This window comes from Sturnira hondurensis, unplaced genomic scaffold (assembly GCF_014824575.4).
Source record: "Sturnira hondurensis isolate 20B ecotype Veracruz unplaced genomic scaffold, ASM1482457v3 Scaffold0006799, whole genome shotgun sequence".
Lineage (NCBI taxonomy): Eukaryota > Metazoa > Chordata > Mammalia > Chiroptera > Phyllostomidae > Sturnira > Sturnira hondurensis.
In genome coordinates, this window is record NW_028079430.1 from 1109826 (window position 1) to 1128488 (window position 18663).

Below are 18663 nucleotides of genomic sequence, written 5' to 3' on the forward strand. Positions count from 1 at the left end.
AATCCACCACTTAACGAGACCCTTAAACATTGAATCTTACAGGGAAGTCTAAGTGTGAGGTGTAAAATGATCAATCTTATTTTTATTTTTGGCTAAGACTTACTTTAAATGCGCCTTTGCAGAACTGGAGACTTCAGAAGTGCTTGAGACTTGACGAAAACCACGTGGATGCACCGTTCTGACATTCTTGGACGTTTAGCTAGCAATTCTAAGAGTGTGTGAGTGAGAACTTGACTCCTCTGACGCGCTCGCTCAGGGGTCCGCCCTGCCTCGAGGGCACCGCGTGGCGTTTGTCTCTCAGACACCTTCAGGTCTCGGTGGGGCGCTGGGATGTGTGCGTTCACCCGATCTGCCTCCAGTTCTCCTGGAGAGATGGTTTATATATAAGCTAGTGTCAAGGTAACAACAGCAGCCTTTTATTTGTCTTAGAAACTTCTTCTGAATTTTAAGGACTGCTCCCCTAGATCCGGTATTGGAGGATTTGGCACAAACGTTTGCCTTATCGATAGATAACTTCCATATGGTTAGAATGATTACTTCCTACATCCGGAAGCTGATGGACCAGTCAGAGCTTGGTATCTGACTTACGGGAGAAGGTGGCTGTTTAAATGAGGACGTGTAAATGAGCGTGAAGTGAATGAATGAATGGCCACCGCAGGTTTGTGAGAAGCAGAGGCGAGACAGCACACGGAGAGCCTGTTAACGTGCCCCGTGCATGAGCGGTGTGCAATAAATGCCACTGGGGATCGTTTTTGTCTTTGCGTTGGCCTGTCCGTAATTCCGATGTTTCTCTTGTCTTCTTCCATTCTGAGCTACCTGTCCAACTCGTCCTGTCCAGCCGCTGCACTGTCTTTGGTTTTGCGTCTCCACAGACAATAGACCATGCGTGCTGGCGTCTCTCTTCCCTTGGCACTTGATATGACTTCAGTAATTCCCCGGGCTTTTTTACACCTGTCTTCTCCTGAGTAACCCCAGTTCTTACTGTGCTGAGATAATAATGCATGGCTTCGGTCTCAAGGACACGGAGCATATAATGACCTTCCGAATGGGAACCCTCTGGGGCCTCAGTCCCAAGATGCCTAAGGCACTCTCCCCACTCAGAAAGCCGGATAACATCAAGAATATGTGGGTTTGGAATCAGCAGTTCCCAAATGACAGCCAGTACTTATCCAACACCAGCTACGGGCCGGGCAGCATCCTCAGCACTTTACATGCATTACCTCACTCTGTGAGTCTGATTTGATTAGTATTCCTGGTTTCCACTTGCTGACTTGCCCGAGGTCACACTGCTAGTGGTTTGGAAGTTGGGACTGGAGCCCAGGTGGAATTTCAGACCCCTGCCCTCCGCTCCACTTTCGTATTCCGCTGCGCCCCAGCAGCAGCTCAGGGTTAGAGAGTTACCTTTCATTCTCTAGCATTTGATTTTAAATTTTAAAAATGATATGCGGTTCTGGTTTCAAAAGCCCTTCCCTGGTTCTTCCCCACTGTTCTGCTCAGGTCGTATTTCCCTGACGGCAACTACTGTTAACACTGTTTTCAGAATTATTTTCTTTATTATAAGACTTTCCTTTTCGACCTCGCGATGTGGTTCTCCTCTCAGCTTTTTGTCTTCTGGAAAGTCAGCTTATTCCTAGTTAGTTGGCAAAAGTGTAAAATAGCAATGGTCCAAGGTCAACATGAGTTGACCCTAAGAGGAAGTTGTCCCATTTCTGTCCTAGGTGGGTTTCCAAAATCAACAGAATTCTGAACCTGTTTGGGGCCAATTGATGTGAGTGTCAGCCCGAAGAAGACCTACTACTCCCAGCCCCAAACTCCAGGCTGGTGAATTCTGCAAGTCCCCAGGACCCATGCTGTTCCTTGACGATGCAGCTGTGACTGTGTTGCCTCGACACACACAGGAGCATGAACAGCCCTTTGGGGCTAAGGAAATGGAAATGGGGTTGGAAGCTTTTTCAATGCCTGGCTTTATGGCCTTGAGCATCCTGTGTTTTCTGAACAATGTGAAGAGAGTTGTGTTTCCAGATTTCTGTCTTTGCTGTGCCCCTCCCTTTGTGAAGGAGAACGCTCTCATTTTTAATCAGTGACCCAGAAGCACCCCGTGGAAATAGATGGCTGTGCTTTTCCGCTTGCATGGGGATATTTTCCTTAAAGGTGAGGCCGCCGTTGGTGCTGTACTCCATCTCATTTGGAGCACGCTCACAGTCAACACGCGGCTTGGCCGGCTGGCCTCTCCTGCCGGCGCCTCGCTGCCTGCCACTCCCAGTTGCCTTGGTGAATGTGTTTCCGTGAGGCCTCTCCTGGTCCCGTGGAGAACGACGGCTGGTTGCCCACCCGTGCTCTGTGTGTCCTAAAGAAGGGGCATCTGCACCCATCCGTTGCTCAGACTTTTCCCGCAATTCCTCAAACTGCTTGTAACGTCTCGGAGAGTGTCACCTTAGCGTTCTGGGTGCACCTCGGATTTAACTTACCCTTTTCTCGTTCCGCTGCTTTCTTCTGTGACCTGGGTACATTGTGAATATATGAAAGTCCCCTAGAAGTGGCTACACTTAGCTGTTCCAGCATACCCACCGACTCCAAAATCTAGTAGTATTAAGGGGACTAATGCATAGCTTCAGTGACGAGAAGCACACGCCTGGGTTGGAGTTCCTGACTGTGCCATTTTCTTTCCATCGGCGTGAGCCTGTGCGCCCCGGCTTGCAAACTAGTGGCATTATGAGGACCACACCACTAGGACCTGCTGTGAAGGCTCAACGTAACAATGAACAACATGTGGTGGTCACAGTATCAGCACAGAGAAAATGCGGCGTGAATGTCCGTTGGTGGCATGTTTAATGTATTTTTGTATACGTGCGTAATGCAAATAAAATAGAAGACCTAAGTGACAAGTTCATTTTGTTTTAGTTTTTATTGGCATGGCAAGGAGAGCCAACTGTGAAGGAGGGAGTTTTCAGTGATCAGACCAGTGCTGTGTTTCCGAACTTTTCACCAAGTGGCTTTATTCACGTTCGTAGATCACTACGGCACACACATTAGAGACGGGCCCGGGGAAAGCGGACCCACCTCCCCGCCCTGCTGCCCTCGGCAGCTGGTCCGTGTTCCAGCGACGCAGGGTGAGGCTCCAGCATGTCTTGTGTTTTTCCTGGCAGGTTGACTCACGGGGCTCTTCTCCAGGAACACTCCCTCTGAGCAAGACCAGGTGGTTTAAATCCTCCTGGGTTTCTGGCTCCAACACTATGAGATTTCGGTGCATGTTTCAAGGCAAACCACACTTTTGGCCTTGAGAAAGCATTGCAAATATAATAGCCTGTGTGCTTGAATCAGACCTCCACCCCATGGAATGTTGGTGCACTTTGATTTTGGATGATGGGACTGCCGCTTTGTGACCCTGCCTTCAGGAAGTTCCTTTGTTCCTCTTTCTGTAGATCTAACATACGGCCAGACCATGCCGACTCCAACTGCCATGAGTTTAAGATGCACACCTTCACCCGGGTGACCTCCTGCAAGGCCTGCCACATGCTCCTCAGGTGAGTGTGAGGGGGCCTGGCGCTCGGTGCCAGGGAGCAGGTAGAATTGCTGAGTGAGTCAGACTTTTCTAACATCCCAGCCAAACGTTCCAAAGCGAGGAGGTTGTCGTCATCGCTTGGGCCCCCCGGAGCTTTCCTTGGCCTTGAACCTGGACAGGTTCTCCAGACCCCAGGGAGGTCCCCGGCCAGTGCCAGGAGGACTTTGCATGCGGCACTGCATGCCCTCGGTTTCAGTCTTGCAGTCAGGATCTCGTCAAGGTGGAACCAAGCCCCTTTTAACCTTTCTCTCTCTCTCTCATTTTACCTCCCAGGGGCACATTTTATCAAGGCTACCAGTGTGTTAAGTGTGGCGCAAGAGCACACAAAGAGTGTCTGGGCAGAGTGGGCAACTGTGGCAGAGTTAATTCTGCTGGTAAGTCACCTTTGTTGTTGTCATTCTGCTTTAATTAGGACATAAAACTTGCTAAACACAGCGGAGGCCTGATGAACTCTTCCTATGTGTTTACTGGGGTGTGTCCGCTCTGCACTGGTCATTTCTAAGCACAGGTAGAAAATTGCTGAGGTTCACGTGAGTTTTCTACCCACCTGGCAGGCAGAAGCTTCGAGAGGAGCTCGGGAGGTCGCAGGCCCCCCCCACTTCACCCCCCCGGCCCCCCCATCTCACAAACACTGTACGAGTACTCCCCGAAACAGACAGACAGAGTAACAAAAACCAGACCAAAAATGTTTCGTCATTTCTGTCTTCAGTTCCCGAACTCCTCCCTTATTCTCCTAAATATCTGGCTCAGAAATGCTAATGATACCAGAAGTAAACACCACACAGACTAATTCATGAATTAACGAACTGAATACATTGCCATTTTCTGGCATTTAACGAAGAGCACAGAGTCTTTGGGTTTTGTGTCAACATTTTCCCCTCGGTCTTTAAAAATAACGCCCGTGATTGTTAGAGGAGCCGGCTTCTGAGCCCTTGGCCCTTACCCGTTCCGTAGCCTTTCGCCTCCCTCTCCTCCTCCTGGGCTCTCTTCCTTCTCTTTCTTTCCTGGCCTCTTTCTTCTTTCTCTTTCTTCTCCTTTGTCTTTGTCCCTTTCCCCCTGAGTTTCCCTGGGTTTTATCAATCAGACCTTTCAAAATCTGCACCACTTTTTGAAGAGAAGAAATGGGCCTTTAGCAGCTTGAGTTCAAAAGGGAGCTGCGTCAACCTTTGAGTTTCCCAGAGGAAAAGGTGGACATTGAATTATTTTGGATAATCTGAAGAGGAGGGAGCCAGAGAATAAAAGCTCATCTCGGGGCCGGCTGCAGAAATGGTGTGAATCCTATTAGAGAGTGGAGATCACAGCAGGCTCCTCTCCTTTGCTCCCCCGGCGGACATCACCCAGGGCCCTGGGAGCCGTTCTCTGGGAGGGGTGGGCAGCTGCTCGGAAAAGGGCGTTGGCAGAATGCCTGCACGGTGCGTGCCCTCCTCCCCGGGGGCCGCCGTGGGCCCGGGCTGCTTCCGGAACTTTCTCAAGGCCGGTCAAGTACAGGAGACAAGATTAGCACCCGCTCGTGTTTCTGAAGGTCACAAAAACAGTCTACAAAGTTGGAAAATATGGAAGAAATATTATGTAGCGTTCTTGTTAGTTACTCTTTGTCTACCCAACAGAAGTGATCCCTTAAACTTCATTGCTCATTTGCATGGGCCCCATCCTTTGATGTCTTTGAGGACAAGTCACATTATTTGCCCACACAGGCTAATAACGTGGTTCTATGAACTCTGCAGCTTTACGAGTTTCGGTCTGGGAGACCATCAAGGATTCCGTAATTGAGTCGATCCGTGTGGTTCTTCCATTCCACAGGGGCTGGTCTGGGAGAGAGGTTGAGAGCCAAGCAGAGGCGCTTGAAATCTTCCCCGCGCTGTTTACTAGTTACATGAGTTTGCAGACGTTAATTCAATGTCCCGAGCTTTCATTTAGTCGTGGGTAAAATGCAAATTAGAGGACTCTTGTGGGGAGTCACGTGAAACAATGCCGACGTGTAGCACACTTGGGACCCAGTATTGGAATCCGAGGTGTTGCGTCGAGAAGTCATTTTTTCCCCCTGTGATTTTCTTGTTGTTTTGGGGATGTAGAGCTAATGTGGCTAAAAAAAAAAATTAGCGAGCACCAAACTTTGCAGTGAGACACAAGAATGACATTTAAAGGACTTTAATGTGTTAACTTTTATGTTATAAAATGGTCAGTTTGAAACCATTGGGGTTTCTGGTCTCATCAGACACAGAGTGGCATGTCTCCCGCACCTGCCGTCTGTCCTCGGCCGAGCAGCCCCATGCAGGGTGGGAGCCGGCGGGCAGGGGCAGGGATGCTGGCCCGCACTGCAGGCTGGTCTGGGTTCAGCCCGGCTCCACAGCTAACCTGCAGGGTGACATGGGAGCCAGTTTCTCAATCTCTCTTCCCTTCTTAAACAGGGATAATAATGGCATCTAGCCTTTAAAGGTTTGTTTTTTTTTTTTAAATAAATATGTATGAAGTGTCAGGTACTGTTCTAAGTACTCTGCCACTGTTCACTCACTGAGTCCTATAAAAGTCCCAGGAGCTTGGTTTTATTGCTTTTCTTGTTACAGATGACAAACTGAAGGACAGAGACACATGTGGCTTGTCTCAGGGGTTTCATCATTAGAACAAGGATTCACCTCCAGAAGGTCCAGGTCCTGAGTCGGTTCCTAAGCCCTGGGCTATGCTGCTGGGCTGTGTAGTAGCTGGGGTGCCATGTGCCGGGCACACACCTAACCCTGTGAGACAGCCTAGCAGAATCATGTGCTTGGTTTTCTCTGGGAAAAGGAGAGATTTTCTAATAGTTTTTTTTTAAGCAGTAACACTTTTTTGTAAGTATTTTTTATTGATTATGTTACTACAGTTTTCCCAGTTTTCTCCCTTTACCCCCCCTCCACCCTGCCCCCCAACCCTCCAGCATTCCCCCCCTTAGTTCATGTCCTTGGGTCGTGCATATAAGTTCTCTGAGTCCTCTGTTTTCTATACCATTTTTTATCTCTCCCCGTGTATTTTATGCCGACCAATGATGCTGCTTCTTCCCTGTACCTTTTCCCCCTCCTCCTCCCTTCCCCCTCCCCACTGAACTCCCTCTGTGTGATGTCCATTTCTCTGATTCTGTTCCTGTTCTGGTTGTTTGCTTAGTTGTTGTTTTCATTGTTTTTCTTTTATTTTTGTAGGTTCATTTGTTGATAGTTGTGAGTTTGTTGTCATTTTATTGTCCATATTTTTGATCTTCTTTTTCTTAGATAAGTCCCTTTAACATTTCGTATAGTAAGGGTTAGGTGATGATGAGCTCCTTGAACTTGACCTTACCTGGGAAGCACTTTCTCTGCCCTTCCATTCTAAAGGATAGCTTTGCTGGATAGACTCATCTTGGATGTAGGTCCTTACCTTTCATGACTTCAAATACTTCTTTCCAGCCCCTTCTTGCCTGTAAGGTTTCTTTTGAGAAATCAGCTGACAGTCTGATGGGAACTCCTTTGTAGGTGACTGTCTCCTTTTCTCTTGCTGCTTTTAGGATTTCCTGTTTGTTTTCAGTCTTGGGTAACTTAATGATGATGTGCCTTGGTGTGCTCCTCTTTGGGTCCAACTTCTTTGGGGCTCTCTGGGCTTCCTGGATTTCCTGGAAGTCTATTTCCTTTGCCAGACTGGGGAAGTTCTCCTTTATTATTTGTTCAAATAAGTTTTCAATTTCTTGCTGTTGCTCTTCTCCTTCTGGCTCCCCTATAATTCCGATATTGCAACATTTCAGCTTGTCCCAGAGAATCCTCAGCCTCTCTTCATTTTTTTTTTTGATTCTTGTTTCTTCATTCTGATCCAGTGGGATGTTTATTTCTTCCTTTTGTTCCAAATTGTTGCTTTGAATCCTGGTTTCCTTCTTGTCACTGTTGGTTCCCTGAATATTTTGCTTTATTTCATTTTGGGTATCTCATTTTTTGACCAAGCTTAATCAGCTCTGTGAGCATTTTGATTACCAGGGCTTTAAATGCTTCATCAGATAGGTTGGCCATCTCCTCATTGATTAGCTCTCTTTCTGAGGTTTTGCTGTGTTCTTTCGCTTGGGCTGTATTTCTTTGTCTTGGCGCAGCTGATAGGTTGTAAGGGGGCGGGGCCTTAGGTATTCACCTGGGTGGGGCAACCCTCCCCGCTGCTCTGCGGCGCCGCCCCCCATCTGGTTGTTCTGGTTGATTTTTTCTTTAATTCCTTGGTTGTCTGAGTTCCACGCAGTTTGCTTTTCTGGCGATTTTGGTTGTTCGTTGATTTTAGGTTGGCGGTTATCCTCCTTTTGGTTGTGCGAGGAAGCGAAGCGTTTCTACCCGTGCCTCCGTCTTGGCTGGAACCCCAGCAACAACACTTTGGAATCTAGTTAAATTAGTAGCCACCAGCCACGTTTAGGTTTAAATGTTTCAAAGTGCGAGAAGTTCAGGCGTCCCGGAGGATGTCGTGTGATTCTTGTCCCCGGGGACTGTCTCCGAGCTGGAAAGACAGACACCTTCAGCTCTGGGGCCTGTTGTGTGAAGTCATAAAAATATGAAAATAAGATAACCAAGAATAAGACTGTTGGTGCTCAACAGATTTTAGATTGTGTTTCCTTACCCGGACGTCATGCATTAAAAACTAGCATCATTTTCTGGATTTTGTTCTGCATGGTTCTTCAGTTTATTTTAAGGCAGGAGAGAGGTTGGTTAAACCCCTGGCAAAATTTACATCTTAGAGTGTGAAACATAATTCCCTTGCGCTCTTGACTCTCTCTGCCCTGCGTCCCGACGCTGCCCTCACTGTCCTGTCTGCAAATCTGTGTCCTGATCATGTCCCCCTTTTCTTCTCTTTCTGTCTCGTTCTGCTCAAGATTAGGAAGAGACTGATGGCACCGAATGCTCACTGTCAGTTACTTCTTGGCGTGAAGGAGGAAGAACCTGCCCAGGGCGCTTCCCTTTTTGGCCTTCAGATTAGGATTCGGTGGGAGCCCTAGAAAGAAAGGAGTCTCCTCAGGGTGCAGAGGCATCGCTCTTGCAGCCCCACCCACAGCCCTCTGTCCCGCCCTCCGGGACAGGTGCCCCCTGCAACGTGGGGCCCGGGGCACCCTCTCTTCAGACATTCCCGTTCCTTCCATTGTGGGAGTTGTGACCCTGGGGAGAGTGTGGGTGTGAGCTGGGGCTGATGTGAGTGTGGGAAGATTGGTGCTATAGTGAGGCCGCGGGCGAGCTGGACTTTATGGGCCACTTCCCATCCTGCGGAGAACCTCATCACTGGCTCACGATTTGCTTAGTCCTCGGTTTCCGCTTCCAGGAACGGGGTGCGGGAGGTACTCAGCAGTGCAGGTTTTCCGAACTGGCATGATGTCCTTGGCTGGATGCTGGCTGAGCAGAAGAGAAACGTGCTGGCAGCCCTGGCTGGCACTTTAAGAATGAGTGATGTTCCTGCAGGAAAAAGTATAAAAGACACGTGGACAATAAAAGGGGGGGGGGAATAGAAACGGGAGGGAGGTGGGGAAGGCTGGGAGGGTGGGCTGGGATGGGAGGAAAAGGCAGAAAACTGTACTTGAACAACAGTTAAAATTAAAAGGTAAATAACACTATTTGTTAAGTGAAAAAAAAACAAAGAATGAGTGATAGCACACTGAGTTGACCTTTCCCTTCCCTTTTTTTTTTTTTTTTTTTTAGTACTATGATGCAAATGTTGGCCCAGAGGCTGTTGATATTATCCTCATTTTTAATTTTTTTAAATATAATTTTTAATTCTTGTTCAAGTACAGGTTTCTCTCTTATATTCCCAACCCTGCCCGCCCCCCGCCCCATGCTCCCCGCCTCCCTCCCCTTTCCAAACCTAACCAAGGAGGTAAAAGACCTGTATGCAGAAAACTACACAACACTGAAGATAGAAATCAAGGAAGACACAAATAAATGGAAACATATACCGTGTTCATGGATTGGAAGAATTAACATCATCAAAATGTCCATACTACCCAAAGCAATTTACAGATTCAATGCAATACCTACTAAAGTACCAATGGCATATTTCACAGACATAGAACAAACACTTCAAAAATTTATATGGAACCATAAGAGACCTTCCCTTCTAATACTTATGCAAAGCAAGGGTCGGCCCTGAGCACCATCGGGCCTTTCCCACTGAGGTTAGGGCACCTCGGTTAGGGTGGCGAGCGGCTGGAAAATGAACCAGCTGACAGGACATCTGATGACAAAAGCACCTTTATTTCTGGGGGAATTTGCCCCCTGACCCAGTGAATCCATTCTTGGAATTCTTGCTCGACTCTTCCTGTCTCCTCCATTGAAATGCACTTTCTTTTCCCCCCAAAGTCCCGAGATCTTACTCTTCCTTTCCTTCCTCTGCTCCCAGCTCTTGGCCAATCACCTAACCTCCCTCGACCACCCAACACTGGTCTGATTTGTTCTCTAATCCGTTCCTGTGTGGACTTTATGTATTTGCCAAAGTTAGGCAGTGTTGGGGCGCCTAGGAAACCCCCACAATCCCAGGGGCTCTAACATGTAGCAGTTTATTTCACACAAACACACACACACACACACACACACAGCGCTTTGGGTTCCTGGCCCTCTGGGATCGCCCCCTTCTAAGTAAGGGCTTGGGGACCAGTCTGTGATGCTGCCCTTTCAACGCGTGGCCTCCAGGGGGTTGCAGCTCTTCAGACCCATGGACTGGAAGGGAGCAATGCCATTTTGTTAGCTCACAGCCTGTTGGTTAACACCAGTCATGTGATCTCAACTGAAGGGCAGGGGCAGCGGGACGTTGGAGTGGGACGCAGGGACTGTGTGTGGCGAGCCCTGGAGTCTCTGACATTCCTCTAGGAGGTGAGCGGCTCCTTCACGGCGGGGAATGTGTCCCAAGTCAGGGTGCACCGTGTGATGTGGTTAATCCCGCAGCTGTCCTTCCTGGTGTTGGACGTGGCTACATGCGAACCATGAAACGTTTCAGAAGCTCCGGGGCACTTCTTTCTGTGGAAGTTAAGCCTTCTCTGGAGGTTGTCTTCTCTGGCTTCAGAAATCTTTTATAGTTCATGCTCTATATCCCCTAAATTTATCTAGTCTTCATTCATCCTTGAAATAATAATTACTTGGCAGAAATGCCGTGCATTCCTGAAGGAAGGAAGCAATTCATTCTCATTAATATCTGACTGTGACGGATTATGAACTCAAGTACATATGAAGTATGCAAAAAAGGTATTTTAATTATTTTTTTACATTTGTAAGACAAACTGTGCAGCTGGGAAACACGTGTGAAGGTTGGGTGATTAGTGTACGTCTTCATATTTGAAAATTTGCGTGGCCATAGAGAGCAGGCAGTTGGATTCTTTTTTCCACTGAACTTGAGTCGATGCCTTCACGTTTGCCATGCCAACCTCAGTGGTCAACGTGGACGTGGACGTGTACTGCCACAACTTCCCAGCTTAATTACGGCACAAACTCCATTATATGAGACTGAACAAGTCACTGCAAAGCTGATGCAATTTTGGAGTGCTGTTTCTTTCTCCCAGTATTCCCCCCGTGGAGGTCTCATCCGCGACTGCCACCTCTGGGGACGTTTTGTGTCCTTGCCCTCCTACAACATGTGGCTAAAAACCCTTCATTCCCTGTCTTGCTGCGGCATCGATCACTATAACTTCCTTTGCACCCCCTCAGTTTAAACACAGGAAGCAACTCTGCGAGGCAAATACCGCTGGAGCAGACGACTTCAGTTTAAGGCACCTTCCCCGTGGGTGCCAATGCAAGCCCCAGCTGTTCTAATATTTAACCGAAGCAGAGCCCCACCTGCTTCTCTGGGCAGTCACTCTGTTATGTAGGCCAGCTGCATTGGGAAGGGGGTGTCTTGGGATCCTAAAGATTTAACCCTGCAAGTCTGCTGCCTAGAGCCTGCCCCCCGAGTTAGCATCGGAAACAGCTCATTTATAAATAGTATTGCAGTATTTTAACGTGAGCTAATAAGCAACTCGAGTAGAACTTTATTCCAGCCTTCTAGCACTGGGTACTTGAGGACGTTAGTTTTCCGTGAACAGAGGCTTGATCATTGGTTACATAACCCAAACCCGGCGTTGGTTCTGCATCCTGTTCCTTAACCCCTTTTACAGAGGTCCTCTCTTCTAACTCAGTGAGACAGTTTCCCACTTGAGGATCGTGATTGTTCCTTCCGCTTAACTGTTGGGGTCAGTTGAATGCGCTATTAATCATTTTTAAAGTGACCTGGAAGCTGTTATGTGGTTGGATTCCTGTTAGAGCTTCTGAAAAGACTCGGACTCAAAGCCTCTTTCCAAGTATTATTTATAGTTTTCTTTCTTTCTTTTTTCCCTTCAAAACGCTGCTGTAGATCTGAGTGGTGGACGTAAGGGGCAGAGGACCACCTCCCAAACAGTCAGTCCCTCTGTCTTTTAGTTTTCATGTTGGACCAAAATAGCATGTTTTAGCTAGGAAGACACCTGGTAATGACTTTTCTGCGGCCCCTTTTGGGACCGATGGTCTTACTGGGTATGGATTTGTTTAACCTTAAGGAGTAGAGCTCCAGGTAGGAGACGAAGCGAACTGGGTGATAATGCATGCACTGGGAGTCACTGGCATTGGGCGAACACGCTAGGACTGAAGTTTATTTACACCACGAGTTATATGAGTTGAGTCTCAAGCCCCAGCGAAGACCGTTTCTCTCGCACAAACACGCACGCAGAGCCCCGAGCTGGCACCGGAGACGGGGCTCTGCAAAGCCCGGCGCCTCAGCCACGCCGCTTCTCTGACTCACGTTCAACCGGTCGGGACAGGAGGAAAGAATGCGAGGCACAAACCCCCGGAGGGCCTGGGAGTCACCGTCTGGAAAGAGTCCCGAAAGGGGAAGAACATGTTGCACTTTGATCTGCAGGAGCCTGAGAAATAGGCTGCAGGGGAAAGATGAGTTGTGGATTAAAATCTTTTGGGAAATTTGCAGAATCGACTTACTACCCTAAGGCAGTTCCCAGAAGCAGCAGCCAGAGCTAGAGATTTCTTTCTCCAGGTGTCAACCAGCAGCCTTCCTGGTTGGCCCGAGTTCAGCTGAAGTGGGTACGTTGGTCATCGGCCTTCAGTGCTGTAGTCCCGGTGCGGAGCTGTGACTTGAAAAGGCTTCTAGGGATCTGATGTCTTAGCTTTGGGTCCGCATTGGGAGGTGGGGGATGGGCTGGTAGCCTGGAGAATCAGGGTGGCGTTTCCATAGCCTCCTTCACCCACAGGGGTTCTTCTTCTCCTGCCCCGGCCACGGTAAGTTTCTGCTCAGAAAGCGGGTGGAACAGAGCTGCAGTCGGGTTTTGCTCTCTCCCCCCTGTTATTTCGGTTGAAGTTCACACGCTCTTGTGTCGCTGTGGCCATCAGCACCTACGTGATGTCTGAGAGGGAGCCTGTCAGTTCAACAGCATGGGCTTCAGAGCAACCAGAAGAGTGTGAGGGAAGGGGCCTGGCTAAGCATTCCTGAACTCAGAGCGGAGTCCGAGCCCAGCCCATCGGCGTTTGCCCTATCTTCTGAAAATTTATAGAATGCTCCTCTGAAATACAACTGGATAGAAGGCACGAGGTTGCAGAGTCCTTATTTATGTTCTGCCCAGCCTGAGCAGGTCAGGGTGTGAACGGCTGCAGGCCAGCTCCAGGGAAGACAGGGGCCCCTTCCGCAGGTGGCGAGTGCGGGCCGTGAGGACAGGGAGTGGTGGTGACGGACAGGTCCCCCCAGGGAAGGTGGCATTGCACCCAGCCCATGGCCCTTTTCCTGTTTTCCTCGGTGGGTTACACGGCCGAGGCTTTGCGTAGGGCAGTTCTTAGCACATCCAGTAAGAGCGATAAGGAGAGTGACTCTGTGATCCCAGCAAAGGGAGCAGGGACGGCGAGAAGTGGGCAAAGTGAAGGAGGAGCATTGAGTAGGGTGTCAGCTGAGCCCTGGCTGTTCCCACATGGGCCTGCTGGGCCCTGTGCAAGTGGCTGGCCAGCAGGCCCTTAACCCCATGCAGCAAGATACGAAGAGCTGCAAGTGAGGGTCTTTCCGTTCCTGGGCCCATTTTCAGGGTAAAGAGTTGTGTGTGTCTGCACAGCTCAGTGCCACCTTGGAGGCCACTGTCTCCTCATCCCGAGGACCTCCCAGGGGACCCACATGGAGCAGGGTGTGACAGCTACTGCCATGTGGGTTAGCACCAGTTTTATGCCAAAAATAATACATTCAAAACATATTGTAAAAGTCCTACTTCCCCAAGACATAGAAGCCCTTCCATGCAGAGGCCCCCCCACAAAAGATACTTTTGAATGGAAATGAAGGGGCACACTCAGGCGTGAACACCAAACCCCAAACGTCTGGGGTTTTCCAGTGCGAGAGGCCTTCCAGAAGTAGCCCAGTTTCCTCAGTCTCCGCGGAAGGCCCACTGCTGTGTGGTGCTTCCCGCAGTTTCTGAGTCCAGGTCGGGCTCCCTCGAACTCACTGCTTGGAGAAGAAAGTGGTTTAGGGCTGTTCTGCGGGTTGGTCTTTTTGGTCAAACCAGTGAGACAGGAATTACAACCCAAGTTTAGCCTGGATTCTAAGCCAGGCGGTGCTGGTAGAGACCCCGTCCCCAAACGAATCCTCTCAGGTAGCCTTTTGTCTGTAAGCCTGCCGGCTTCCAGAGGTGGGTCCGGGGGCAGGGGACAGAGGTGGCGGGGGCAGACTGCAGACCTGACTGGCTATCTTTGAAAAAAGGGTGCGAGGGTCAGAAGTTAACAAGGGAGGCAGACTTAGCTTTTCTCAGAAAGGTGACCTTTTGCCCATGACCATCTTTTTCCATTAATCAGGAGTAGTCCTCAAGATCCACATGAAGCAAAACAAGGTCCGTCCCCTGCCCTGGGCAGTCTGCCCGAGCCGGGAGACCTGTGGCAGCCAGTCAGGTGTGCCCAGGGGCGGTTTCCCCGTGCACTCAGCTAGGGGGGCTTCTTGGAACCTCCACACGGGTTCCCTTAGGCCAAGAGAGCACGCTTTTAGGCTCGCCCCTTTTCTCCTGATTTTTTTCCCCCCTTGGTGTCTTTTTTNGGCTATCTTTGAAAAAAGGGTGCGAGGGTCAGAAGTTAACAAGGGAGGCAGACTTAGCTTTTCTCAGAAAGGTGACCTTTTGCCCATGACCATCTTTTTCCATTAATCAGGAGTAGTCCTCAAGATCCACATGAAGCAAAACAAGGTCCGTCCCCTGCCCTGGGCAGTCTGCCCGTGCCGGGAGACCTGTGGCAGCCAGTCAGGTGTTCCCAGGGGTGGTTTCCCCGTGCACTCAGCTAGGGGGGCTTCTTGGAACCTCCGCACGGGGTTCCCTTAGGCCAAGAGAGCACGCTTTTAGGCTCGCCCCTTTTCTCCTGATTTTTTTCCCCCCTTGGTGTCTTTTTTTTTTCCTTCCAGATCCTTCTTTAGAGGATCACTTTGGATGAGAAAAGTCTAGGCATAGTCTCAAAATGATGGATTGTTTTTCTTCACGGTATGGAGAAGTTGTAACACGTATAGGTGCTCCTGAGGAAAGGAGCCAGGACAGTGCCCACTGGGTTTCCCAGGTGCAGTCCGTGCCTCTGATCGCAGAGCAGCCCCCGGGCCTTGCTGTGTGTCACTCACCTGAAGAGCCCTGGGCCCCTGGGGCCTGCTCGTCATTTGCAGGAACTGAAATGCCACGGAGATGACCGTTTCTGTACAGAGACAAGTAAACTAAGGAGGAGGGGGGAATCCGCGTTGGAATCCAGTCTTTTGTTTTGATTTGCATCTTTACATTGATCTGTCCTCCTCCCCCAAGTTAAAAATAAGCACCGGAGCCCTGGCCGCATAGCTCAGCTGGTCAGAGCGTCATCCCTAAATGCCAAAGTTGTGGGTTGGATCCCCGCTCGGGGCACATACAAGAATCAATCAATGAATGCAGGAACAAGTGAAATAACAAATAGATGTCCCCCCTCTTCCTCCTCTCTCTTTCTAAAATCAATCAATAAAAATTAAAAATAAGAGCTGTAGCCACTTCATGAAAAAATTATGTGCAATATTGTTTTGTGTTCTGTGCGCCATGGTCACCAATAGTCAATGTAACAATACCTGTGTAACTTGGTGGGTTGAGTCTTGACATCCACTCTATCGAAAGAAAGTGCCCACTTAGCTCTCTCTAACACACGTTAATTTAGGGCAAGCCACCGTGTCAAGGAGCTTTCTGTGGTTGGATTCACATTGCTTGATAAACAATTGAAAAAGTTCCGCATAACCGAGAAGGCATTTGGAGCCATGAGTCACTTTCCTGACAAGCCAATAAGGCAGGAGCAGCGGAGTTGCAAAACAGTTCCTAGCCCAGCCGGAGGGGCCCTGGAAGTGTGTTACAGGTATTAGTTACGAAAGCAAAGCAGTCGGGTCTGACCACGCTGCACAGAACCAGCGGAGGCTGCTCCCCAAACCAAAGCACCTGACACTGACCATGCCAATTTTTATGTTTGTTTCAGAACCAGGGATGCTCAAAGCACCGGAGGTAAGATCAACATTTCACCTTTTTTTATAGAACTTTTGCTTTTCAGGATGTTTGCTCACTGAAGTGGGCTTGAGCTCTCAGAATGGTAAATGCACCTTTGAAAAATGGGTGGAGACAGAGCGAGCAACTAAGTGCTCGGAAGGAAAGGCGCAGGTTCAGTCGGAGGGGGTTCTCAGTCACCTGCCGGGGATCTCACGTAGAGGGGAAAATGTGGACGTTCAGTTCAAGCTTAGTGTGTGAAATGGAACTTTCAGACTCTCACTGATTCAGGCAAATTTCCAATAAATGCTGTGGCAATCTTGTGGCGTGAGCATGGGGACGCAGTTCCCTAGTTCTCTGCTGCAGAGTTCCACAAAACCCTGAGGCTTGTGAACGCCCTGGGTTGGGGTGGCTTTGATCCTGTTTGCACAGAAGGATGGTGGCCGTCATCCCGGGAAGCTGGCGGGACCTGCTGCAGTCAGGAAACGTGTCTCTGCCCAGCAGTTGCTAGCAAAAAAAAAAAAAAACAAAAACCAAAGAAAACACGTTCTAACATTGCTCCTGTAAGGATGTGGTTTTATGTTCCCAGGGCTTTACATTTGAACACAAACACGGTTCCTATCGTGTCTTATTGATCCAATCCAGATCTGATAACCATTGCCTTTCGGTTTTACACCGAATCTTAGGTCTAATGCTTTAGAAGTATGTGCTTCCTGTTACCACTTAGAATAAAGTTATTTTTTTTAATAAGAAAAGAATGAAAAATAGGACCAATTCCAGGCAGCCATGGTCTTGGCCTTCAACCAAAAGTAACAAATTTCTTACCCGACCTCCCCCAAAATAATGTCATAGCAAAGGAGATTCAGATATAAAATATGTGTGATATTATGTGAACCTAAGGTGCAGCTCTTTGAGAATTTCAGAATGAAAGAAAGACAAAGACATTCTATGCCAGATTATTTTAACACAATTATTTCTCATGAAGAGTGGTGTAATATTTGTGTACTTTGAGTAGGCTGGCATTTAGTATAGTTGGTAAAAATAATGAAAAGCCCAGCAAGATGTCAAATAAGAGGTAAGTTTTTCCTACAGTTTTTGCATAAGCACATCATTTTTTGACGTAGGATATCAAGAATGTGATATGAGGAGATTCATAGGTACCTCTTCAATGAATTAGTTGACTGTATTTTAGAATCTAGATCAAAAGAGTATATAACAAGATAATAATAATTTAAGAAATAGGCAGCACAAGTTTTCCAGGGCAGAAATAAATCACTGTAAAATTTCTTTTAGCGTTTAGTCGACAGGTAAGGTTTCTCATCGGGACTATGGAACAGAAGTTCGAGTGAACTTCTTGGAAAGCAGTTTTCTCTCTCGTGCACTCAGGCTGTTGTTGGATCACCGAGACAGCCTTCTTTGTAGCTCCAAACTTGAACTCATGTCACTTCACATTCATCCTATTAGATATAGACATTATTGTTTTCCCCAGGGAAGATGATTTCACTTCATTTTATTTAAGTGACGTGCAGTGGGTGTGTTTACACAAAGATGGTGCACTAGTGAGAAGGGGGTGATAATTTTCACATGATCCTGAATAATTCTCCCCAGGCCTTTTTGTACTCTTAGAAGTTACACGTAAGCCTGTCAGGAAAGGAATTAATTTTCACATTGAGTTTTAAAAATGTAGCATTAGTGTTTTAGCGACTTCTGACTAGGATGGTGTAATTTTCATTTACCGTGTGATTCTGCTAATAATCTCTGCCTGAGCCCAGTGTAGGGGGACTCAGAGCAGATGGAAGTAGGGAGTGCCTGTCACCGCACTTTGCCCACCGAGACTTTCACTCTGCAGACGGATGCTCTCGGGATGCTCAGGAGTCCTCCCGGAACTGAGCGAGGAAGACCTTCTGGAAGCTCTGTACCTTTTATCTCGCCCTCTCTCCTGAAGACCTTTTCCTCCATGTACCCATCCTGTTCTCTTCCCCTTTCAGTGGCCATGACGGTGAACTTTTTATTTTTCATGTTACAGTTCAGGGTCAAGGTAGGCCAGCGCTCAGGGGCCACAGAACCCGTGGGTGCCCCTGGACCACCCCTGGGAGGCTCACCTCGCTCCCATTCCAGAGTGGGCCTTTGGCAGCCAGTGCTGGCTCCGGGAAGCGTGGTTCTCCCTTCAGGCCCATGTAACACACTCTTCTTTCCATCTGTTCCTCCCCCTAGGGGGTTCCCCCTTCAAATCAGGTAGCAGACCCGAAGCCAGTGGCCACAGACCAAGTGAACCTTTGCTTGTTTTGTGGGCAAAATCAACAGAGAATTAGGTTTGTCCCCAAAAAGCTGAGAAGAGAGTTTCTTAGGCAATCGAGGTATGTCTTTCAGAGAAAGACAAGGCAATAAATAGATAATGATTTGAGAAGTAAAACTAGGTTCTTTGGTTGTCCTCCCCCACCCACAACCCTCACCAGTTCTAAGTAGATCAAGGGAGACAGGGAATGTTCTGGAGACTGAGTCTGCATTGCAGGGGTCTGTAAAGTGGGGGGCTCCTAGAGATGCCTGGGAAGTGCACCCAACGCTTCCACTGGGGACGAGCTCCTGTCCAGCTCTGACCCAGGCTGTTGAGGATGTAGAGAAAGGAGGAGAGTATGTTTGAATA

General features: G+C 48.6%; 1 protein-coding gene across 1 annotated transcript in view; it reads left to right on the plus strand.

Moving 5' to 3' along the window:
* Positions 1–18663, plus strand: part of VAV3 (vav guanine nucleotide exchange factor 3) — a 274456-nt gene that overhangs the window by 174730 nt on the left and 81063 nt on the right. Inside the window, exons 16-18 of the mRNA XM_037050442.1 lie at positions 3423–3524; positions 3836–3936; positions 16015–16040. Of these exons, the coding sequence (XP_036906337.1) occupies positions 3423–3524; positions 3836–3936; positions 16015–16040 (229 nt within the window). The remainder of the gene's footprint in view (positions 1–3422; positions 3525–3835; positions 3937–16014; positions 16041–18663) is intronic.